Source organism: Tachyglossus aculeatus, chromosome 25 (genome assembly GCF_015852505.1).
Source record: "Tachyglossus aculeatus isolate mTacAcu1 chromosome 25, mTacAcu1.pri, whole genome shotgun sequence".
Lineage (NCBI taxonomy): Eukaryota > Metazoa > Chordata > Mammalia > Monotremata > Tachyglossidae > Tachyglossus > Tachyglossus aculeatus.
Genome location: NC_052090.1, coordinates 23,321,468 through 23,347,206, shown reverse-complemented (window position 1 = coordinate 23,347,206; position 25,739 = coordinate 23,321,468). Strand labels below are relative to the sequence as shown.

At 41.8% G+C, this 25,739-nt stretch overlaps 1 protein-coding gene across 2 annotated transcripts in view; it reads right to left on the bottom strand.

Moving 5' to 3' along the window:
- Positions 1-25,739, bottom strand: part of C25H8orf34 (chromosome 25 C8orf34 homolog) — a 242,202-nt gene that overhangs the window by 162,456 nt on the left and 54,007 nt on the right. Inside the window, exons 3-5 of one of the 2 annotated variants that reach the window (XM_038766655.1) lie at positions 22,751-22,882; positions 16,705-16,833; positions 3,359-3,387 (exon numbers count right to left, since the gene is read on the bottom strand). In XM_038766655.1, the coding sequence (XP_038622583.1) occupies positions 3,359-3,387; positions 16,705-16,833; positions 22,751-22,882 (290 nt within the window). The remainder of the gene's footprint in view (positions 1-3,358; positions 3,388-16,704; positions 16,834-22,750; positions 22,883-25,739) is intronic. The other variant, XM_038766656.1, reaches the window with a different exon arrangement.

The window sequence follows — 25,739 nt, the reverse complement described above, 5'->3', positions numbered from 1 at the left end:
TATTTTAGTCCAGGGATTGACAAGCATTTAATTAAGGTCTTAGAGACTATCATGATGAATCCTAATTATCCTCTGGAATCTGTAAATATAACCAGTCGGTTATATTCATTTGGCTCCGGGTCTGGAAATAGCATTCTAAAATTAAATCAAGACGATGAAACAAAACAAAACAAAAAAGAGTTTCGGCAAGGCTGCGAATGAAACACTTCATCTGAACTTATTTAAGCTCTTGGAAGTTGGGCCCAAAGTCTTAACCAGATGCTGCAGTACTCTCAGTTCAGTCATCTTTATCTCCTCATTTAACAGTCATATTATGATGACTATGGTGGTATGTGTTAAGCGTTTACTAGGTGCCAAGCACTGTTCTAAGTGCTGGGGTAGATACAAGGTCATCGGGTTGTCCTATTTGGGGCTAACAGTCTTAATCCCCATTTTACAGATGAGGTAACTGAGGCCCAGAGAAGTTAATTGACTTGCCCAAAGTCACAAAGCTGGCAAGCGGCGGAGCTGGGATTAGAACCCACAACCTCTAACTCCCAAGCCCATGCTCTTTCCACTAAGCCACACTGCTTTCTCTGTTCTTCTGACTGTTTGAAAGCTTGAGAGAACAAAAATAAATTAGGTCGATGAAGTTCTGGCCTGTTTGAAGCCTTATTTAAGCCACATCTCCTCCAAGAAGCCTTCGCTAAGCCACCCTCTCCTCTTCTCCCACTTCCTTCTGCACCACTCTTATTTGCTCTTTCATTCATCCTTCCTCCCATCCCCACAGCACATATATAGATAGCTGTCATTCATTTATTTATATTAATGTCTGCCTCCCAGGCTAGACAATAAACTCGCTGTGGACCGGAATGTGTATTTGTTTACAGTGTCTACAGTCTCTACAGTGTCCTTATTTCAATAAAAGTTAATAAGGCAACACTTTAGCAGCACATACAGGAACCCTTTTATTAAGATTTGATCTATATGTGTATTTGTTCACAGTCTTTTAGACTGTGAGCCCACTGTCTCTATATGTTACCAATTTGTACTTCCCAAGCACTTAGTACAGTGCTCTGCACATAGTAAGTGCTCAATAAATACGATTGATGATTTGTTATTATATTTACTCTCCAAAGGGCTTATTATAATGTTTTGCACACAGAAAGCGCTCAATAAATACAACTGACTGATTGAATGAATGAAAGTTTGGTGCAAGAGAAGACTCTCTACTCTCAAGAAAGTGTGCTTTTCCCTCTCCCTCACCCAAACACCGACCTCATAATTATTACTGATACTCCCATTACTGCAAAGTGAGCGGAGAAATTAGTCCAACATTCAAGGCTCACTTGGGATTCACAAAGGCCTAGGGACTATTATAGCACTTGCCCAGCTGGCATTTTCTAAGCATTACGCTGATTTTTTTTAAAAGCCCCAACTGGCAAACCATAAAGTAAAGCAATACTCATTCGGCTTTTTTACAGTCCTGAGCTTAAAAGAACGGTCGCTTGGAAAATAAAGGCGTTTCGTTGTCTACTGTGTGGATTTCTGGTTGGGCATCAAACGTGGGCTGGGGCAGAAATTAGTTTCAGCCCAACCCCACTATTCTTGCCCCCACCCCATACACCCATTCCTGTCTATGAGAACCCTACCTTCATGAGACAATTGCTAGGAGGACCTTGCTTATACAAGTTAGGAGTAAGTGGAGCTACAGGGAACCTTTGAAAACCACCAAAAGTCTTACCGCTGCATCCTACAAAATGGGTTCAGTTGAATGGGTGATGGCACGGACAGCAGGATGGGGGACAAGGTTTAAAGCCTAGAGGCTCTTGCCCAAGGGGTGGGATCTGAGTGGGCGGGCGGGGGGGTTGGCTCTGATGAGAAGAGTGAGCCCCAGGTCTGCTACACCTTTTATCAGCCCATCAGTGGTATTTATTGAGCACTCACTGGGTGCAGGCAGTTGTGTTAAGCATTTGAGAAACTACAAGAGAATTGAGAGACACCATCTCTGCCCTGCCCATGGAGCCTAACTGGAACAAGCACATAATAATTATGATATTTGTTAAGCACTTACTATGTGCCAGGCATTGTTCTAAGCGCTGGGGTAGATACAAGATAATTGGGTTAGACATAGTCTGTGTCCCACATAGGGCTCACAGTCTTAATCCCCACTTTACAGATGAGGGAACTGAGGCCTAGAGAAGTGAAGTGACTTGCCCAAAGTCACGAGCAGACAAGTGGCAGAGCCGGGATTAGAACTCATGACTGCCTGACTCTCAGGCTTATGCCTGAGAGTACCATAGAAAAAGATGACAATTCATGGCTAGATTTATGACAGGAATCTGGTGATCAGTGATCACCTGCTATGTAAAAGTATAACCTTGCTGTACTGTAGTATTTGCTACCTGTAGTCACTGGCTCAGTTTCCATTATGACTCGGTGTTGTGATCTCAAAATTTCTGCTTTTCTAAATGCTGTTCCCCAAGCAGGTCTCTTTTGATCCCTCTAATCTCTCAGCCCCACAGCACTTATGTACATATCCATAACATTTATATTAATGTCTTTCTCCCACTGTAGACTGTAAGCTCACTGTAGACAAGAACTTGCCTACCAACTCTGTTATTGTATATTCTCTCAAGCACTTAGTACAGTGCTCTGCCTGGAGTAAGCGCTCAATAAATACTTTTAATTGATTTATTCTGTCTCCCAGTTCTAGGTTGCTGGGCTACCTTGTGATATTTTCTTTAAAGAAGTAGTGTGGCCTCAGAGGACCTGAGTATTAATCCCAGCTCTGCCAAATGCCTGTTGTGTGACTGTGGGCAAGTTGCTGGGCTCCTCTTTGCCTCAGTTTCCTCATCAATACAACGGGGATTGGATCTCTGGTCTCCCTCCTACTTGGACAGCAGGCCCAAGGGAAACAGGGATTGTGTCCAATCCTGATTACCTGAATCTACCTCAGTGCCTAGACAAACGCTGCATACATAGAAAACACTTCAAAAATACCATTATTTGTACTGTACCTTTAAACCTTTTTTCCCCCATCCTCTTGATTATGGAACCTAGGCTAAGGTTCTTCTAAATTTATGACAGTTGTTTGGGTATGCTACTACTGTTCACATTACTTGCTTTCTGACTTGTCTAATCTAAAAACAATGGATTTTAATTCACAGGTCCCTGAGGACACTGAATTTTACCTGAGACTATTTCCTGAAATACATCTTTACACAAAACATTTGACTTGACAAATAAAAATATTTGAAAACATCTTGTCAAAAGGAATGAAATGATAAAATATAATTAGAAGGTCTTAGAAGCCATCATAATTTGCTAAGGTATTAAGAACATGGTCTCTGATTATTAGTAGCACCATTTCCCTTACCTTATCAAGTTCATCTGAAATAGCAATGCCTAGAACAAAAAGAAATTGAAAAACAATTTAAGAAACTGTCTCAAACATTTTGTCAGTACGGAAAAGACACAAAATTGTCATTTTCAAAACCTGCACGTGTTCCATTTCAATAATACATTTAGCAGAAGTAATGGAGCACATCCTTTCATTTTTTTGATGCACTAAAAACAAATTAAGCTTTCAAGCACATATGAATGCCACAAAGTTTTGAGCCTAATGTAAATGAAATCATGAAAAAAAAATCTTGTCGACTGTAGATATTTTCCTTAAAATATGTAAATTAAATTAGTTACCTTTCTCACTTGCCACACAGGCATGCTGTATTTTCTTAAATGTGATCCCCATCATCCCAAGTAATACCTGCTTTACTTCAGTTGAATTTTCTATTCTTGGAGGATTAATACATTGGTGAAAAGGTGACCTTTCAAATGTTTCAGGGATTTATAGGAGTGCAAGACAATTTTCATAGGATCTTTAGTTTATCCCCTCTTTTACTCAGGTCTGCACTCAGATGATCTCAAATGAGTTCGACTCACATTTTTCTTAAAAAAAAAATCTAACACCAAAGATTTGACAATTTCTTTTGGTGATGCATTCGAGGATCTTTTGCAGTTGGAAAATTATTTCTTATTTTCACCTAAATGGCTCTGCAATGTAAATCCAGCTCCCCCTCTCCCTTCTTCCTCTTTCTTCCTCCTCGACCCCTCTAGCAAATTCTGACCCCAAATAGCCCCATTTGGGGGTGCCCAGAGCCGAAGGGCAAACAGGGGCCCCACCACCCTCAGGAAACCCACCCTTCAGCAGACACCCCCTTGGCCACTGCTGGAGGTTAGGAAAGTGTCCCTGTCCCCCCCGCATCCTTGAACACCTGGCCTCTAAACTGTAAGTCGTCGTGGGCAGGGAATTTGTCTGTTTATTATTATGCTGTACTCTCCCAAGCACTGAATACAGTGCTCTGCACAGAGTAAGCACTCAGATATGACTGATCGAGTGCCCCTATGGAGAAATACTGTCCACCCAAACGGACCCCACGTTTCCTGTATTTGAATCCTTCTTTTAGTCTTTGTCATCGCTTTCCATGTTTCCTTTCATTCAATCATACTTATTGGGCACTTACTGTGTGCACAGTACTGTACTAAGCACTTGGGAAAGTACAATACAGCAATAAAGAGAGACAATCCCTGCCCACAACGATAGTGCCTATTTCTAAGTTCCCTTTATTCTCTAACCCTTCTCCAAAAATCAGTTATGGGCTTCCAAATCAGCCAATACTTTCAGAGGGGCTCATTGATGCTCCTCTCTCTCCATCAGACAGCTGAGCCAATCCATGGGAAACTGCCACCCTCCCATCGTGACTTCCAGGGTCTCCTGCTCCCTACACGCCCTGTGCAAGCTGGGCTGTGAGGATCTAAGATGTTACACAACGCCCCCAAACCTATGTCTCCACCAGATGACCGAAGCAATCATGTGAGACCTTGCCCCCCACCCGTATCTCCTTCAAGAGGCATTCCCATTCACTCAATCGTATTTATTGAATGTTTACAGTGTGCAGAGCACTGCATTAAGCGCTTGGGAGAGTCCAACAGACACATCCCTGCCCACAACACAGTCCAAAAAGGGGGGGACACACATTAATATAAATTACAGATATGTACATAAATGGTGTGGTGCTAGGTTGGAGGATGAACACGGGGAAGAAGTCACTGCGATGCAGAAGGGAGTGGGAGAAAAGGGAAGGGGGGGCTTAATCAGGGAAGTCCTCTTGGAGGAGATGTGCCCTCAATAAGGCTTTGAAGTAGGGGAGAGTAATTGTCTGTCGGATTGGACAAGGGAGGGCATTCCAGACCAGAAGCAGGATGTGAGCGAGGGCATCAGCAGCAAGATAGACAAGCTCAAGGCATAATGAGTAGGTTGGCATGAGAGGAGTGAAGTGTTTGGGCTGAACTGTAGTAGGAGAGAAGTGAGGTGAGGTAGGAGGCGGCAAGGTGATTGATTGCTTTAAAGCCAACGGAGAGGAGTTTTTGTTTGATGTGCAGGTGGATGGGCAACTGCTGGAGTTTCCCCAACCCCTCACATCCAATCCGTCACCAAAACCTGCCGGTCTCACCTCCGCAACATCGCCAAGATCCACCCTTTCCTCTCCATCCAAACCGCTACCTTGCTGGTTCAATCTCTCATCCTATCCCGACTGGATTACTGCATCAGCCTCCTCTCTGATCTCCCATCCTCCTGTCTCTCCCCACTTCAGTCTATCCTTCACGCTGCTGCCCGGATCATCTTTGTGCAGAAACGCTCTGGGCATGTTACTCCCCTCCTCAAAAATCTCCAGTGGCTACCAGTCAACCTATGCATCCAGCAAAAACTCCTCACTCTTGGCTTCAAGGCTCTTCATCACCTCGCCCCCTCCTACCTCACCTCCCTTCTCTCCTCCTACAGTCCAGCCCGCACCCTATGCTCTGCCGCTAACCTCCTCACTGTACGTTGCCCTGGCCCACGTCCTCCCCCTGGCCTGGAATGCCCTCCCTCCGCACATACGCCAAGCTAGCTCTCTTCCTCCCTCCAAAACCCTACTGAGAGCTCACCTCCTCCAGGAGGCCGTCCCAGACTGAGCCCCCTTTTTCCTCTCCTCCTTCCCATCCCCCCGACCCTACCTCCTTCCCCTTCCCACGGCACCCGTTTGTTTGTACAGATCTGTATGTTTGTACAGATTACTCTATTTTATTTGTACATATTTACTATTCTATTTATTTTGTTAATGATGTGCATCTAGCTTTACTTCTATTTATTCTGATGACTTGACACCTGTCCACATGCTTCGTTTTGTTGTCTGTCTCCCCTTCTAGACTATGAGCCCATTGTTGGGTAGGGACTGTCTCCATATGTTGCCAACTTGTACTTCCCAAGCCCTTAGTACAGTGCTCTGCACACAGTAAGCACACAATAAATACGATTGAATGAATGAATTTCTTCTTCTCCCACTCCCTCCAGCTTCACCCTTGAACTTAGATTCGCACCCTTTTTTCACCTCCCTCAGCCCTACAGCACTTACGCACCTACCTGTCATTTCTTTATATTCATGTATGCCTCCCGTCTAGACTGTGAGCTCATTGTGTTCAGGGAACTGACTCTGTTATAGTGTAACAGAGCGTTTAGTACAGCGCTCTGCACAGAGTAAGTCCTCAATAAATACCTTTTGACCAACTGACAACATGCCTAGCTAAGAAAGAGAAAAGCAGATGAAGCATGCCACTTACATTAAACCTTGGGAAGATCATGGTGACTGCGGCTGAACAAGTCACCGTGGAAGCAGTTGCATCTGTGAACTCTGTGCTGTGAGGAGCCTAAAACTGCTCCTCCAGCCCCAGTAGCCTAATGATATTTGTTTGGATTTTCTAATTCTGCCCATGTCTTTAAACTGTTTTTATGTTTTGTTTCATTTCTCCTTATGTGTCTGTTGCCAGTCCCCTCTCCCTGAGGGTGAGGGACCATATCTAATACACACCCGTGTCTTTTTTCCCCAGTGATGATGATGATGATGGCATCTGTTAAGCGCTATGTGCAAAAAACTGTTCTAAGCACTGAGGAGGATACAGGTGATCAGGATGTCCCACATGGGGCTCACGGTCTTAATCCCCATTTTACAGATGAGGTAATTGAGGCACACAGAAGTTAAGTGACTTGCCCAAAGTCACACAACAGACAATTGGCGGAGCCAGGATTTGAACCCATGACCTCTGACTCACAAGCCCGGGCTCTTTCCACTGAGCCATGCTGCTTCTCACAGTTCTCTGTACACTCTAAGTGCTTAATAAACACAGTTACTAGTCTTTTTTAAAAGACCCCCAATTAACCCACAACTCAAATCTAGCCACCCCTTAGCACTCAAGTTCTTTGTAGGCAGGGATTGCATTCTCTTCATTTACTATATTCTTCCAAGCCTACTCCTCATAGAGTAGGTGCTCAAAAAATTATATTGCTTTCTTATGGTACTTATTAAATGCATACTATGTGTCAAATGCTGTTCTAAGCATTGGGCTAGAACGAGTTAATCAAGTCAGACTCAGATTTACTCCTGAATGGAGTATTCTAATTTTAAAAATATACAAGTGACGTAAAAATATGAAGTAGCTTCTGCTGCAAGCTTTTTTTATATAAAGTTTCTGATCTGATGATGGAAAAGTTTGGTTTCCTCCCCTGAATTGACCAAGTCAACAAATATTTGGTGCAATCCCCAAGGAAGAAAAAACAACAAATGGTATGTGCCATACATGGCTGTTTTTCAAATACTTCTCTTATTTCCCTTTGGAAATAAGTCCCTATTTGTGCCAAATAGCAATCCACAGGAGCTATGCTACCTGACCAGAGCAATAAAAGTGGCCACCCTAGCTTCAGGAGAATCTCCCAGAAATCACTTGAAGCACAATAACGGATACTTGCAAGACCCTGAAAGTTGTGGAGACTGTCTTCCTAGGCAGTACATCTCCATGAAAACAAATTTATTGAGCTTCTCCACACCAATAATGTGAGTTTCATCCCAATTTCCTTTTTTTTAAAAGCCTGGTTCCTTCTAAAAGTAAAGCATCTCATCATTTGTTCTGTAAGTCTTGACAACACCGGACTACTATTCTGTAAAAAAATATAACTAATATGATACATGGTAGGTGAAATACACTTCTTGGAACTATCAGTCTTTTAGAAAGTGCTGTCATGCTAAAGAAAAGTTGACATTGAAATGACAAGTTCAAAAGTAGAGGGCTTTTTGGGGTTTTTTTGGTTTAAGGTACAGACTAGAATGATAAAATGTGATCTAGCTCCCTGCTGTTTGCAACATTTCTTCCTGGATGGATGATAAAATGTATGATGGAAATGTACCAAATGGTTTCACTCCACTTAAATCAGTCATTTCTTCTGGCTAAAATCAGAACTTTCATATATATATATATGTTTTATATAGTATATATACAGTATATATACTGTTTTCATGTTTTGTTTCATTTCTCCTTATGTGTCTGTTGCCAGTCCCCTCTCCCTGAGGGTGAGGGACCATATCTAATACACAGCCGTGTCTTTTTTCCCAGTGATGATGATGGCATTTGTTAAGCGCTATGTGCAAAAAACTGTTCTAAACGCTGAGGAGGATACAGGGTGATCAAGTTGTCCCACATGGGGCTCACAGTCTTAATCCCCATTTTACAGATGAGGTAACTGAGGCACACAGAAGTTAAGTATATATAGTACATATATACTTAGTATATAGTATAGTATATATATATACTTATATATGTATAAAAGTATGTATGTGTGTAGTCAATTTAGTGTGATCTGAGCTTAATCAAATGTGTGCAAAAAATAAGCCCTTAATTTACGCTGGAAAAAGTTAGGTAGTTATTTTATCCCCCAAATATCCTTATGCGTTAGACCAATGAATTATGAAAACGAATCAGAATTAAACCCAAATCACACACTGATAAGAGCAAAATTGGAAACAGTAACCTAGTGTTTTGGCTCCATCCTAGTGTGTTTTTCTATTTGGTTGTCCTAATTTTCTTACACAATTTATTTTATGTGATTTGGGGTGGGGGAAAATTCATTTTTTTGAAAATTTGATAAAATGCCAGAGACTCTCACAGACGCTCAAACTATAATATATATAATTTTACATTCAACCCAGTTCTTTTAGGCACGGTCATTCCTCATAAATATACTCCAGAATAACTAGGGAAACTTGGAACATATATAATATTCCAGAAAAGCAGAATCAATGTTTTTCTTCCCTCAAAATATCAGGACTGTCAACTTCTGAGTTGAAGCCCAGCAATATATTTGGGAATTGGGATGACGGGTACTTCAAATTTCCTGATAATGTAAGTCCAGGAGATGAAAGCTAGGATTAGCCGCATAAGTGACACCTTCAAAAAAAAAAAAACCAAATAAACAAAAATCTTCATTTTCTTAGAGAAGCAGCGTGGCTCAGTGGAAAGAGCACGGGCTTTGGAGTCAGAGGTCATGGGTTCGAATCCCAGCTCCGCCACGTGTCTGCTGTGTGACCTTGGGCAAGTCACTTAACTTCTCTGAGCCTCAGTTACCTCATCTGTAAAATGGGGATTAAGACTGTGAGCCCCACGTGGGACAACCTGATCACTTTGCATCCCCCCAAGCGCTTAGAACAGTGCTTTGCACATAGTAAGCGCTTAACAAATGCCAACATTATTATTATTATTATTATTAAATTTTCTTATCCTGGAGATTTGCGTTTCTATAGTTGGAAGTTGAAATTAAAGTGCTTTCTTTCTGTTGGGACTTTGTTTTAAAGCAGTCATGCAAAAAGAAAGTTGTTGGGGAGATGATTTGTCCACATGCAGCGTGGCTCGGCGGAAAAGAGCCCGGGCTTTGGAGTCAGAGGTCATGGGTTCAAATCCCGGCTCCGCCATTTGTCAGCTGTGTGACTTTGGGCAGGTCACTTCACTTCTCTGGGCCTCAGTTCCCTCCTCTGTAAAATGGGGATGAAGACTGTGAGCCCCCCGTGGGACCACCTGATCACCTTGTAACCTCCCAGGCGCTTAGAACAGTGCTTTGCACATAGTAAGCGCTTAATACATGCCATCATCATTATTATTATTTAACTTTACTTAAAGGAAACAGAAATGCAAAATTCTGGCAGTGGCTTTCCACGCAGCCAGAAGATGGCAATAGTCAGTTTTTCCACAATTACTGTTGGCGGTACATCCATCACAAGATATTTTGCAAGACACCAGCAAGAAATGTCAGGTGTAACGCACTAGAGGTTCTCCTGGCATCTAATAATAATAATAATGGCATTTATTGAGCGCTTACTATGTGCAAAGCACTGTTCTAAGCGCTGGGGAGGTTACAAGGTGATCAGGTTGTCCCACAGGGGGCTCACAGTCTTAATCCCCATTTTACAGATGAGGGAACTGAGGCACAGAGAAGTGAAGTGCCAGCCCGTTAGTAAGGAACTCCGGAACATCTATCTTTTAGACTGTGAGCCCACTGTTGGGTAGGGACTGTCTCTATGTGTTGCCAATTTGTACTTCCCAAGCGCTTAGTACAGTGCTCTGCACATAGTAAGCGCTCAATAAATACGATTGATTGATTGATTGATTGAAGTGACTTGCCCAAAGTCACACAGCTGACAAGTGGCGGAGTTAGGATTTGAACCCATGACCTCGGACGCCAAAGCCCGTGCCTTTCCATTGAGCCACACTGCTTCTCTAATGTAATGTGGGGTTTGAATCCTTCCATTTGAAGTCTTGCATGACCCCACGATGGGAAAAGTGTGGACGTGTCACACCCGACACTGCATGTGGAAGCGAAAATCATTTGACTACAATACCGAGAAGGTGGAGGAAGAAATAGGCTTACTTTGTCAGCCAAACAATGTCTAATCTCTAACGACAATCTAGCCAAAATACGGGGTTTTGGCAGGACTGAATAAATGGGGCGATGTGCCAGTTCAGTATTCTAGAACACTGAACTACTCTAACACAGAAGGAGAACAAAGGGAGAAGGACGCTGCCAACATGTACTTCCCAAGCTCTTAGTACAGTGCTCTGCACACAGTAGGCGCTCAATAAATATGACTGAATGAATGAATATTTATTACTCTATTTATTTTACTTGTACATATTTATTCTATTTATTTTGTTAATATGTTTTGTTTTGTTGTCTGTCTCCCTCTTCTAGACTGTGAACCCACTGTTTGATAGGGACCGTCTCTATATGTTGCCAACTTGGACTTCCCAAGCGCTTAGTACAGTGCTCTGCACACAGTAAGCACCCCTTCCTTCCTCTCCCCCTCTTACCTCCTTCCCTTCCCCACAGCACCTGTATATATGTTTGTACATATTTATTACTCTATTTATTTTACTTGTACATATCTATTCTATTTATTTTATTTTGTTAGTATGTTTGGTTTCGTTCTCTGTCTCCCCCTTTTAGACTGTGAGCCCACTGCTGGGTAGGGACTGTCTCTATATGTTACCAACTTGTACTTCCCAAGCGCTTAATACAGTGCTCTGCACACGGTAAGCGCTCAATAAATACGATTGATGATGATGGTGAGTAAGCGCTCAATAAATACGATTGAATGAATGAATAAGGGGTGGAAATTTGTAGGAGAGAAATTCCTGTACAAGCAACAGGATAATGATAATGATGGCATTTATTAAGCGCTTACTATGTGCAAAGCACTGTTCTAAGCACTAGGGAGATTACATGGTGATCAGGTTGTCCCACAGGGGGCTCTCCAGTCTTAATCCCCATTTTACAGATGAGGTAACTGAGGCACAGAAAAGTTAAGTGACTTTACCCAAAGTCATTCAGCTGACAAGTGGTGGAGCCGGAATTTGAACCCATGACCTCTGACTCCAAAGCCCATGCTCTTTCCACTGAGCCACGCTGCTTCTCTATACTTCTCTATAGGATCCATACGTGGGTTCAAAGCTATGATATGAGACCCTTTTGGTTCCTGAGCAATGACCCTCCCAGCAACTAAACTATGCTTCACTATGAGTGACAAATCTGTAAGGGAGTCTGAAGAGTTTCTATGTATATGTTTGTACACATTTATTACTCTATTTATTTATTTGTACATATTTATTCTATTTATTTTATTTTGTTACTATGTTTGGTTTTGTTCCCTGTCTCTCCCTTCTAGACTGTGAGCCCACTGTTGGGTAGGGACCGTCTCTATATGTTGCCAACTTGTACCTCCCAAGCGTACAGTGCTCTGCACACAGTAAGCGCTCAATAAATACGATTGAATGAATGAATGAAAGTTTCTAAAAGTTCCTAACTTAAATCCAAGTTCTTAGGAAAATAGGCTCCGGTTCACTATCCTCTGTAGTTAGTACAAAAGAATGAGTTGATGTAGAAAGCCACAGATTTGTTAAGAAATGAATACATTTTGCTTTGTCTCTCACGGAGAGATATCTAATATGCAGAAAAGACAGCCTAGGATACATTCATCCACAGGGGAAGCAGCATGGAATAGTGGACAGAGCAGGAAACCTGGGAGTCAGAAGGTCATGGGTTCTAATCCTGGCTCCACCACTTGTCTGCTGTGTGGCCATGGTCAAGTCACTTAACTGCTCTCTGTCTCAGTTACCTCATCTGCAAAATGGGGATTAAGACTGTGAACCCCATTTGGGACAGGAACTGTGTCCAACTCAATTTCCTCCTATCCATCCAAGCGCTTAGTACAGTGCCTAGCACACAGTAGGCACTTAATTACCACAATAATAATAGTAATAGTTATTATTATGTCCCTTCTTGGAATTTAAGCTTGATGGTAATAATGTCCCTTTTAGACTCTGAGCCCACTGTTGGGTAGGGACTGTCTCTATATGTTGCCAACCTGTACTTCCCAAGCGCTTAGTACAGTGCTCTGCACACAGTAAGCGCTCAATAAATATGATTGATTGATTGATTGATTTAAAAGACTGAATGAAGTCATGAAAAAAAAGCAGATCTGCTAATTATTTCAAAAGATGGCACGTAAGGAGGAAAAAGTTCCCAAGAACAGCAATGAAGCTTATCCAGAGGTCAGGGAAAAACATTAGGAATGACACAGGTGATTAAAAATTAAAATAACTCAAGGAAAATTTGATTATATCTGAGGTTATGGTAATGACACTGGCATGCAAAAGCTACTCGAAAATAGAATAAGTAACATTTACCCCACTCTTTTATGGTTCAATTCATATCCCACCCTAAAAGTAAACTGATGTCTGTTTTTAAAAAGGCAATATCATACAGCAGCTGCAGTGCTGAGATAATTTTATCTTTCCTTAGAAGTCTGGCAGTCTATCCACTAAATGTCAAACTCAAGTAAATCACAAACACACATCTCAAGATGCATATGAGACGATTTGAAAGTACAAATTGAAAAGGGCAGAGGAAAACCTTTCAATAAAGAATTTTGATGCTTGGACTGTAATACGTCAAAAGAACTATCAATCCCGGAATTATTCCAAGTTGGGGTAGAGATTTGAATGTTACGGAAGCAGCAGGGACTGGTGGATAGATCACAGGCCCGGGAGTCAGAAGGACGTGGGTTCTAATCCTAACTCTGCCACTTGTCTGCTGTGTGACCTTGGGCAAGTTGCTTCGCTTCTCTGGGCCTCAGTTACCTCATCTGTAAAATGGGGATTAAGACTGAGCCCCATGTGGGGCATGGACTGTGCCTGACCTGTTTAACTTGTATCTTTCCGAAGCGCATAGTACAGTGCTTTTCACACAGTAGGCGCTCAATTAATACAATCAAATGAATGAATGTTATCCACCCCAGCACTTAGACCAGTGCCTGGCATGAAGTAAAAACTTAAACACTACAATTATTATTATTATGTCCCTTTATTTTACGCAATGCATGACACACCTGGTGGGAAAAAAAAAAGCAACTCGTTATTACTGGAAAAGGAAAACCCACCTTGACAGGCTGCAACCAACACTCCCACCTTCTGAAACAGTGCCTGAACCACTCTTTAAATACGGCACTGTATTTAAAAACTTACAGATGGTCTGGTTTTCCTCATCGCAGCTTTCCAAGCCCAGCTTATTTGCTTCCACTCCCAAATTACTAAAACAGGCCATTGCTCAGGAAGTTCCTCCCAATTCGGATGGAAATCTGAGGCCTCTGATTCACAGATCCTAAGAAGCAGTAGTAATAGCATTGTTGGGACACCCTCTGGGTGCAAGGCACTGTACTAAGTGCTTAGGTAGTACAAAAAGAGTGACACATTCCCTTACCTTCACGGATTTTTTAACCCTCGAAGTGGGGAGAGTGGAGGGAACGCTGATATCAAATTTTTACGACAAAATATATAACAGTGTACACAGGAATAAGCATACATGCATAAGTACTGAGGATGGGTCTAAATACGTAAACAGAAATCTCTTATTGTTATTAATAATAACAATGATAGTATTTGTTAAGCTCTTACTATGTGACAAGCATTGTAGAAGAGACAAGATAATCAGGTCGGCGACAGTTCCTGTCCCACATGGAGCCCACAGTCTAAGTGGGAGGAAGAACAGGTATTGAACCCCCATTTTACAGATAAGGGAACAGGAATGAGAAACAGTGTGGCCTAGTTGACAGAGCAAACAGACGTGGGAGTCAGGACCTGGGTTCTAATCCCAGCTTCACCATTTGTCTGCTGTGTGACCTTGGCCAAGTCAATTCGCTTTTCTGTGCCTCAGTTACCTCATCTGTAAAATGGCGATTGTAAGCCCTTTGTGGGGCATGGACCGTGTCTAACCTGATTTGCCTGTATCTCTCCGTGCTTAGTACAATGCCTGGTACATAGCAAGCACTTAAATACTTTTTTTAAAAAATGGAATTTAAGTGACTTACCCAAGGTTACTCAGAAGTTAGGTGACAAAGCTGGGATCAGGACCCAGGTCCTCTGACTCTCAGCCCATACCCTTATTACTAGGCCACGGTGTTTCCCTTCCTTTTGTGTTCTGATCTGTTCATTAACTGAAATGCTGAGAAACATCATTCTGGTCCCTATTAATGGACAAGAGAGCCCTCCAGGGGGGCCAAAGAAAGATGAAGCATTGTCATCCTCAAAAATCTCCCTTGGCTACCAGTCAACCTATGCATCAAGCAAAAACTCCTCAACCTCGGCTTCAAGGCTGTCCATCACCTCGCCCCCTCCTACCTCACCTCCCTTCTCTCCTTCTACAGCCCAGCCCGTACCCACCTCTCCTCTGCCGCTAACCTCCTCACTGTGCCTCGTTCTCGCCTGTCCCGCTGTCAAACCCCGGCCCACGTCATCCCCCGGGCCAGAAATGCCCTCCCTCCGCACATCCACCAAGCTAGCTCTCTTCCTCCCTCCAAAGCCCTACTGAGAGCTCACCTCCTCCAGAAGGCCTTCCCACACTGAGCCCCCTCCTTCCTCTCCCCCTCCTCCCCCTCCCCCCCACCTTACCTCCTTCCCCTCCCCACAGCACCTGTATATATGTTTATACGTATTTATTACTCTATTTATGTATTTTACTTGTACATATTTATTCTATTTATTTTATTCTGTTAATAGGTTTTGCTGTCTGTCTCCCCCTCCTAGACTGTGAGCCCACCGCTGGGTAGGGACCGTCTCTATATGTTGCCAACTTGTACTTCCCAAGCGCTTAGTACGGTGCTCTGCACACAGTAAGCGCTCAATAAATATGATTGATTGTTGATTGTACTTCCCAAGTGTTTAGTACAGTGCTCTGCACACAGTAAGCGCTCAATAAATACGATTGAATGAATGAATGAAACTGCACTTAATTAGTGGCCAGAGCAGCATACATGTTTGAACTAAAATCTTTGATCACTGAGCATTTATTGTGTTTGGAGCACGGTACTAAACGCTCAGGAGAGTCCAATACAACAGAGTCGGTAGACACATGTCCCGCCCACAAGCTGCTTACCGATTCCTGCCAACCCCATCCCAGTTGGGGCTGTGTAATCTGCCAGCATGTGGAGAGCAGGCAGAGTAATGACTGCTTTTAGACTGTGAGCCCACTGTTGGGTAGGGACTGTCTCTATATGTTGCCTACTTGTACTTCCCAAGCGCTTAGTACAGTGCTCTGCACACAGTAAGCGCTCAATAAATACGATTGATAATGACGGTTGGGAGACGTCAGGGTGGAGGGGCAAGAGCAATCAGCTGTCACTGTGGAAGGCTTTCAGACCGTACCATCGGCCCGTTCCATCAATACGGAAGGAGGGACATCAACTGATGATGTCCAAAGAGGAAAAAAAAAATGATTACATTTTTATACCAGAAAATAGGATGAACTTTGGCACTTGTTATACCTCCTCCTAGTTTGTACTTGCCTTTTGGGAGGGTAGCACAAAGAGTCCCAAAGGAAGAGGCCACTGTGGGAGGAAAAGGGGGGTGGTCAGGGAGGGTCATGTGCCTAGATGCTGAGTGCTGTAGGGAATTAAAGAAAATGAAGACAAGACCGCTACTTTTGATAAGCCTACACTCTTTTGCAGACAGTACACACACCACAAATATACAGTTAGACAAAAATTGCAATGGCCAGCTGCAGGAAGCTCAAAACGCTCATTCTGTAGGCGTAACAGTTTTGGTTGCGCCAGTTAGAATACTTTTCAGTTTAAAACCTCTCCAGCATTTAGAGTTGACCGACTAATCGGTACACTTCTCCCAGGCAGACGGAATATATTGAGAATTTGTAGTAAGATGGAAGGTGAAAATGAAGCTTGGTGCCACCACTGATTTTTGCTATCAATGATACAAGCTCAAAAGTCTCATTATAAGAAAAACAAACGGACTTACTGCGAGAGAGGTTTTCAAGGGCTTTCCCCAGCTTCTTACTCTCTTGGAGGATATGGTTTAATTCATCAAAATCATGGTTTTCTGGTTTGGTCCGCCAGTCCCATTTAGGATGGTCTATCGACCTTGGCACTATGTTTAAAGACATTACATTTAGATTTTAATTGATCCTTATGAAATGATTCATAATGCCCCAGCTCACAATTGCAAACAATTTTTTTCCGAATATTGTGATTTTTCCAGGATCATTGCTCCAAATTAAAACGCTGTCCTTTGGAATGGTTATAGGTCAGGCCACAGAAAGGAAAAGTCACAAAAAAGAATTCTTAATGTTAACTGAACAAACAGGTATTAATTACACAGAGTTCACGACATAAAAGAAACTCAGGTATTCCAACAAGCTTGGGAAATTGCATAATTTTTTTTTTGCATTACGAGACCACAAACCAGTACCAACTCCTTCAGCAAAAAACAGTAAAAATAAATCACAAAACTGCAGTAGAAGAAAAACACGGATTCTGCCTCTCACTGCTTTCCAGAAGTAAAATCATACTTGGCCATACACACAGGTGAGGTTGGTGATAGGCTACAAACCCTATCCAAAAAACAATGAGACATAAACTAAGTTCAAGTTAAAAGTGATTATGTTTCCCAGTTTGTAGGCTTGTGGGGAGCGTTTCAGAAGCTCACTGTCGGAATTGAAGAGAATGAAGAGTAACCTATAATTTATCTATATTATCAACACTTTTGAAGCCCACATGGATAAGGCTTGCCTGATTGCTTCATATCATAGGTCTCCTAATCTCTGTACCTCCAGGCTTTCATCTCTAATCTTGCACTAATCAGGCAGTTGGAATAGCTGTGAAGAGGTATCCCAAATGCTTCAATAGAAGGCTATATAATCAAAAGAATAAATCACAAGACAGCAAATCAATAGCTTTGCTTCTCACTTGCTGACATCAAGCAAAATATTTAACTTCCCTGAAACGCTGTTTTTCTAGATTTAAAGCACAAATAGAACGCCTATTTCCCATTTAGCGGAACTGCATTAATATTAGAAAAATGACTAACATTAAAGTTCTTTGAGTTCCTTGGAAGAGGGATTGATTAAATAAGTATAGAGAAGCATCGTGGCGCAGTGGAAAGAGCACGGGCTTTGGAGTCAGAGGTCATGGGTTCAAATTCCGGCTCTGCCAATTGTCAGCTGTGTGACTCTGGGAAAGTCACTTAACTCTGTGCTTCAGTTACCTCATCTGTAAAATGGGGATTAAGACTGTGAGCCCCCCGTGGGACAACCTGATCACCCTGTAACCTCTGCAGTGCTTAAAACAGTGCTTTGCACATAGTAAGTGCTTAATAAATGCCATTATTACTATTATTAATTATTATAGTCCTGCAGGCAATCCGACCAGCTTCATCACTCACCTTTCAAATTAACTTTCTAATTTCATCACTGAACTATTTTCAAACCCAAAACTTGTTTCTGGGAAAATGGTGAAAAATTTAGAAAACTGCTTTATCAAAATCCTTTGTCATTTTTTTTGTTTCTCAGAAACATACTTTCTTCCAGTGAACAATATGCTACAAACATCGAACATGGAGAGACAGAGGGAAAAAGGGCGGCGGGGGTTGGGGGGACGGGGACAGACAGCCAGTCTAGTGAGGTTTCTTCCCTTTCTGAAACATTAACCAAAGGTAAATTGGGAATAGTATAAAAAAAAAGGTAACAGGTATTAAACTGAGAAGGGGTGTACGGTGTACCAAATGGATTTGGGAGAAAAAAGGGAGATGCGTTCATATTTGGAATTCCCAACTTCTAGGCCACACTTCCTCTCTCTTGGGGATAACTGCTCCCTGCTAACCGCTATTCAATCTGGGCATTATCTGTATGTTAATACCCAACTTTCCTAATTGAAAGGAGGAGGGACACAGTACTAACAAGAATGAATGATCCCAAGTCTGAATATGTTTGAGGTATGGATTAACAAACATCATGATATAATTAAGCATCCACCCTAGAGAAATGTTCATGACTCGATAATCTACCAGTCAGTGTTATTTCAGCACTTACTGTGTGCCGAGCACTGTAGTAAGCACTTGGGAAAGTACAATACAGGTAACAGGGGATAAGGACTCTCATCACCAGGCTTACACAGAGATTTCCTTAATCCCAGAGTATTCAAGCTCCCATCATCATCATCATCATCAATCGTATTTATTGAGCGCTTACTACGTGCAGAGCACTGTACTAAGCGCTTGGGAAGCACAAATCGGCAACATGTAGAGACAGTCCCTACCCAACAGTGGGCTCACAGTCTAAAAGGGGGAGACAGAGAACAAAACCAAACATACTAACAAAATAAAATAAATAGAATAGATATGTACAAGCAAAATAAATGAATAAATAAATAGAGTAATAAATATGTACAAACATATATACATATATAAACATATATACAAACAAATATACATACTCCCAGCTCCAGAGGGTCAAAAATGTACCCTCCAAAACCACGGAGGAGAGAAAAAACCTCTTTCACCGGCTATTCTCCACCTAAACTGGGCATATGCCCAGTTTCAGTAAAGGAGCCAGCAACTGTTCAGCTGGGAGGGAGCTAAACCTTGCAGGATTTTGTTCAAACGTGAACAAATCTGGGGAGTAACTCGGCCACTACTAAGACTGCATTCTGCATATAAGAGTAATGTCATAATTGCAACCCAAACTACTTAAACAAGCCAAAATGCCTACTTAAGTGATTAGCTATATATAGGTATATATACATATATACCTGTATATATGTATGTTTGTACATATTTATTACTCTATTTATTTATTTTACTTGTACATATCTTTTCTATTTATTTTATTTTGTTAGTATGTTTGGTTTTGTTCTCTGTCTCCCCCTTTTAGACTGTGAGCCCACTGCTGGGTAGGGACTGTCTCTATATGTTGCCAATCTGTACTTCCCAAGCGCTTAGTACAGTGCTCTGCACACAGTAAGCGCTCAATAAATACGATTGATGATGATGATGATGATGATTAGCTGACTTACCAAGGCATAAATCAAACAACTGGGGTGATCTGGGTTAATTACCAAATCCTCCAAGCTCTAGCTAATGCACACTCCCAAATATTTCTCGGGACTAATTTCCCGAGGTTAAGACCAAAACAGTCTCAGTAGATTTTCAACGAATGCAAGCCAATCCTGGTTAACGCTACAGTTCCACACTTTGGGGTTCTTTTCCATTGGTGTTATTACAAACAATAGCTGAATGATGAAAATCGTGCTTGTTCAAATTCCCGACCCGCCAAGGGTCATGAGTCCTCCGTGCCAGATGGAAAGGTCAGAAAGGGGGCTCAGGTCTAGCATCACCTCTTCTTATCAGCTGCCGAGAAGACCAACTCCCATGTTATTTGGAAGGCATTACTGAGGATTAATAGAAGCGGTGTGGCTTAGTGGCAAGAGCACTTGCCACTAGTGGCAATGGGGTGGGGAATTATTTTATTCTAGACTGTGAGCCCACTGTTGGGTAGGGACAGTCTCTATATGTTGCCAACTTGTACTTCCCAAGCACTTAGTACAGTGCTCTGCACACAGTCAGCGCTCAATAAATACGATTGATGATGATGATTAACTTGGAACTACCCTTGTGCTTAGAACAGTGCTTGATACATAGTAAGTGCCTAACAAATACCACAATAACAATTATTATTATTTTCATTAACAATATCATGGAAGTAGCTATCTTCATGTGTTCTGCCTTTTTTTTTTGGCACCACTATTGTGCTAAATCTTGACTGGTGCAAAACTTCCCTACCGTTACGGATAACAAATAACAGCTCAAGCAGCAAAAGCCTAAGCTTTTGGAGAAGCAGCGTGGCTCAGTTGAAAGAGCACAACCTTTGGAGTCAGAGGTAGTGGGTTCAAATGCCGGCGCCGCCACTTGTCAGCTGTGTGACTTTGGGCAAGTCACTTCACTTCTCTGGGCCTCAGTTCCCTCATCTGTAAAATGGGGATTAAGACTGTGAGCCCCATGTGGGGCAACCTGATCACCTTGTAATCCCCTTCTAGACTGTGAGCCCACTGTTGGGTAGGGACTGTCTCTATATGCTGCCAACTTGTACTTCCCAAGCGCTTAGTACAGTGCTCTGCACACAGTAAGCACTCAATAAATACGATTGATTGATTGATTGTAACCTCCCCAGTGCTTAGAACAGTGCTTTGCACATAGTAAGCATTTAATAAATGCCATTAAAAAAAAAGCCCAATCACCCCATCAACGCACAGGCAAGCTCTGGGAAAATTTTCCACCTTACTGGCTGTTAAAACTGTGCCAAGATGGTCAATTTCCTCCTTCATTATTTCAAAGGGATGGAAGCAGCCAGTTCAATGGGGTGGGATGGAGAGAAAACCGGGGAAAACTACAAGGGGAGGGAAAGGTCTGGTGACCAAGATCAGTAAAACTGCTCCCCTCTCCCTCCCAACAAATTGGTATTTTGGTGAAGAGGAAATCTGTCTCATTTCCCACACTGGAGACAGGTTTCAGCTTTTTATAACACATGATTTATGAAACACAGCCTGCCTAAAATATCTCCAGCCAAACATACTTCACAAATGAGAGAAAAAGAAAGAGAATTTGGCAGTCACATATTGTCAAAGGTTGCACATGTTCTAGGGACAAAGGAAAATCTGCTAAACTAAAGGGTACCAGGGACTCCAAGAGTCAACAGAGCTAATTAAAAACGATAACCTATGAGAGACTGAATAGATTGAAAAGAGCACTATGGGATGGGGGAAAAAAACTTTTCCCAGAAGAAATGATAGCAAAGGGCTTGAGGACACATTATCAACATCTGCTAAAGACAGTAGGAGGCTAGTGAAATGGCAGCTAAATCACAACTCCTGGAACATTTGATTTCCTAGAAGGTGGATATATGGCAACTTTTTCTACTGGCAATTGGTTGAGGAATATTAAAAATAGCGCCTAGAAAGGAAAAAAATAAATACAGTAGCACAGCAAAGGACTACCTATCTTATGATCACACAGTTTGAAAGAGATTGTCAGAGGCACATTGGTCTTTTCAGCCTCACATGCACACATGGAGCAGGAGTCACTAGATGTTAGGTATCTACCCCAGCTTGCTGAAATCTGCAAATTAAATAGCTCCTTCCATTTCATTACCACACTAAATTAATGAAATGATTAAATGGAATCCTGGGTCTTTTCAAGTTGGATTTTTGATCATTTGTTCTGCTATTTTCCAAGGTTCAAAGGCTAAATGGGTTGAAAACTTACAGATCAACATTTTTCTTTTAGAAAAAAAAATGTGGGCAATAGAATGCACTGTCTCCAGGCTTTGGATAGCTCCTCAGGCAACTCCTGAAACCTGTCATTTACTACTGCCAAGTATTCAATTTCCTCATTTGTTGCCACAGAGGATAAGGAGGGAGATCAGAAAACAAACAACAAGCAACTTCTCTGTTTGTTGTTTTTGGTTTTTTTTTAACTTCAGGATAGGTAGATCCTAAGACACTCTACACTGAAATCCTGGCCATTCACTGGAATGTCTCACCTGGACAAAGAAATTAAACTGCTGGTTTTGGCTGTCCTTAGAGCCTTGGGCAATTTTTGAAAGGAATGATGTTTTCATGGGTAACTCCTCTCCTGTGTTCTTTCATTCATCTTTCTGGGCCACTATGACCAATCTTCCAATCTCAATATCCACCTTCTTCCACCACTCCTCAATTTGGGTAGGTAACTTCAAGCTTTACTTGATGAATTCCATCCCCATTTCCAGCCTCAAAAAGTAGCCAACTTACTCATAAAAGAAGACAGCATTCAAATGAAAATATTTCTAAATTAAAGTCTACCTTCCCTTGAAGATAAATGCTTAAATGCTTTCTATCCAGCCTGAAATTAAAGTTGAAATCCCCTATTTGGAGCCAGGGAAGTCAATGGAGAGGTTCGGCATCAAATGACAATTTCATTTCACTTGTGAACTGTTGGGAATGATAGATGGATTAATAATGCATTAAAACTTCCTTACATGATTTTGATTCCGGTGAAGGTGGAGAAATGTTAGATACGGCAAGGTCACTCTTTGACTTTTTAGGCTTCTTTGCATTTACCTGCCAGGGCTTATCATAACTTCTAAAGTCTCTTCTTGTTCCCTTGGGTTCTGTTAAGACAGAAATTACATATATGTAAGTAGTCCTGAGATTTGACCGCTTCACTAAAAATCAAAACAAAAAACCTAATGAAAGCGACATTAGCCTACAAACACAGAAGCCATAACCCTACAGTGGCAAATACTATCTGTAACCAAAGAAGAACTTTAAAATAGTATAGTAACACTACACGGTCTTTTTCATACCCACATTACATTTCTTTAAAACAATCAACGAGAACTTTAATTCCTGCCAAATAATACCATAAATGAAGCTTATCATGTAGTTTGAAATTAGTATACTTCTTTCACAGCCATTTACACAGAGTCACAGGTACACTCAACAGATTCAGTATCTGAGTTTAAGCTCATTATACTTCTTTTGTTGACATATCTGTTGAGTGCTTATCAGATGCCAAGCATCGTACTAAGCACTGGGGTAGATACAAGATGATCAGGTTGAACACAGTCCATGTGCAACATGAGGCTCACATTCTTAATCCCCATTTCACAGATGAGGTGAATGAGGCATAGAGAAGTTAATTGATTTGCCCAAGGTCTACACATCAGATAAGTGGTAGAGCTGTGATTAGAACCCAGGTCCTCCTACTCCCAGGCCCATGCTTTATCCACTAGGCTACATTGCTTCTCATGTGTGTGTTGCATTTGTCAGAGTAACTTCTCTTACTTTATACAAGTATTTCCTTTTTTCCTGTTCACTTTGCCACCTTATTTCTGCTCCACTGTACAGAATTATATAGACAGACTGCTTTCAACTGGCAATTGCGATTTGAACTAGTGAAAACAACGCCAGAGTGGAATATTTTCTCTTTGATAAATATATATGAGACATATAAATATATATTTTATAAATTTTAATATAAATATATAATGAGAGAAATAAATATATGAGACCAAAATGTATTTATGTGCCGACTTCGTGAAAGTTTATTTTTATGAAATCTTCTAGGTTTTTTCTTCCTGTCTGCATTCAAGAGACATACGGTCCAAACTCTCAGCCTGCTCAGGAAACAAAGAATCCCAACTGTGAATTTAAAAACAGCATTTGATATTCTCATAATGGTTTGGCATGATTTTCATGGAGCAACTACTCAGATGGTCACATATTTATTACTCTATTTATTTATTTATTTATTTTACTTGTACATTTCTATCCTATTTATTTTATTTTGTTGGTATGTTTGGTTCTGTTCTCTGTCTCCCCCTTTTAGACTGTGAGCCCACTGTTGGGTAGGGACTGTCTCTATGTGCTGCCAATTTGTACTTCCCAAGCGCTTAGTACAGTGCTCTGCACATAGTAAGCGCTCAATAAATACGATTGATTGATTGATTGATGGTTAGAAGTATGATCTCTTGAGTATCTGCTTCACGCAGGGCATTATGCTTGCTGTATGGGAAGTACAGCATTGAGAAGTGACAAGCATGATGGTTTCAAATCAGAGAAGGGGGAATCCAGTCACTGATCAATCAATCGTATTTATTGAGCGCTTACTGTGTGCAGAGCACTGTACTAAGCGCTTGGGAAGTACAAGTTGGCAACATATAGAGATAGTCCCTACCCAACAGTGGGTTCTCCCATGGCCCGGTGACTCTGTCTGTCATTGGGTTAGGGTGCTGACCTAATAGCTTGAGAAGTTGGAGAAGCAGTGTGGCCTAATGGACAGAGCATGTGCCTTTGAGTCAGAAGGAACTGGGTTCTAATCCCAGCTCTGCCATCTGCTGTGCCTTCACTCTGTGCCACGGTTACTTCATCTGTAAAATACGATAAGATTGTGAGCCCCATGTGGGACGTGGGGACTGTGTCCAACCTGATTAGCTTGTATCTACCCCGGTGCTTAATACAGTGCCTGACATATAGTAAGAGTTTAACAAATAGTGTTAAAAAAAAGTGCTGGGGTAGATCCATTTCACTACATGGTCTTTCCTGATCACTAACCTTGGGCCTTAGGCTTTTTTTTTTTTAATGGAATTTGTTAAGTTCTTACTAGATGCCAAGCACTGAACTAAGTGCTGGGGTAGCTACAAGATTATCAATCAATCAATTGTATTTATTGAGCGCTTACTGTGTGCAGAGCACTGTACTAAGCGCTTGGGAAGTACAAGTTGGCGACATATTGCCTGATATATTGACTGATGGCAACATCAGGTTGGACACAGGCCCTGATCTACTTACGGCTTGGAGCCTGTCTAATCACAGCCTAGGCCTTATCATCGTTACCAATACAATCTTGATAGGTTTGGAATCTCTTGAATATCCAACAAAATTATGAATTCCATTCAACAATAGGCAAGCTATTTTTACCACTTTGCAAGTCACTGTTTCTACGCTCTGCTGAACTCTCTATGTTGGGCAGAATGATCTCTGAAATGGCCAGACACCTTGAGTACCACTGGCAGTCCCTTAAGCAGGGTAGTAGTTGTTCTCTTATGCTATTGAGCTGTCTCCGACCTCCAGCAGTGTCATGGACACATCTCTCCCGGAATGTTCCACCTCCATCTGAAAGCTGGGTAGAGTTACCGGGAAATAAGGAAGAAGTCCAGTGCTTAAAGAGGAGGCAGTACCAGTATTTTCGGGCCCTGAGAACAGCTTTTAGGGCCAAATAACAGTGGACAAAACTGAATTTCTACCTTGATTCATTTGGTAGCATCTGTTAAGCATCTACTTGCTGCAGAGCGCTAGAGCAGGGACAGAGAGGAATGAAAAAGATCAGAAGAGATGTTCCATGCCCTAGAGCAGATTGCAATCTGATTTTTTTCCTGCTTCAGTGCATTAAGTGATACCGCTCCCAAGCACTTAATTTACTACCAGGGCACTACGTGGGCTCTAAGGAGAATAAAACACACAGCC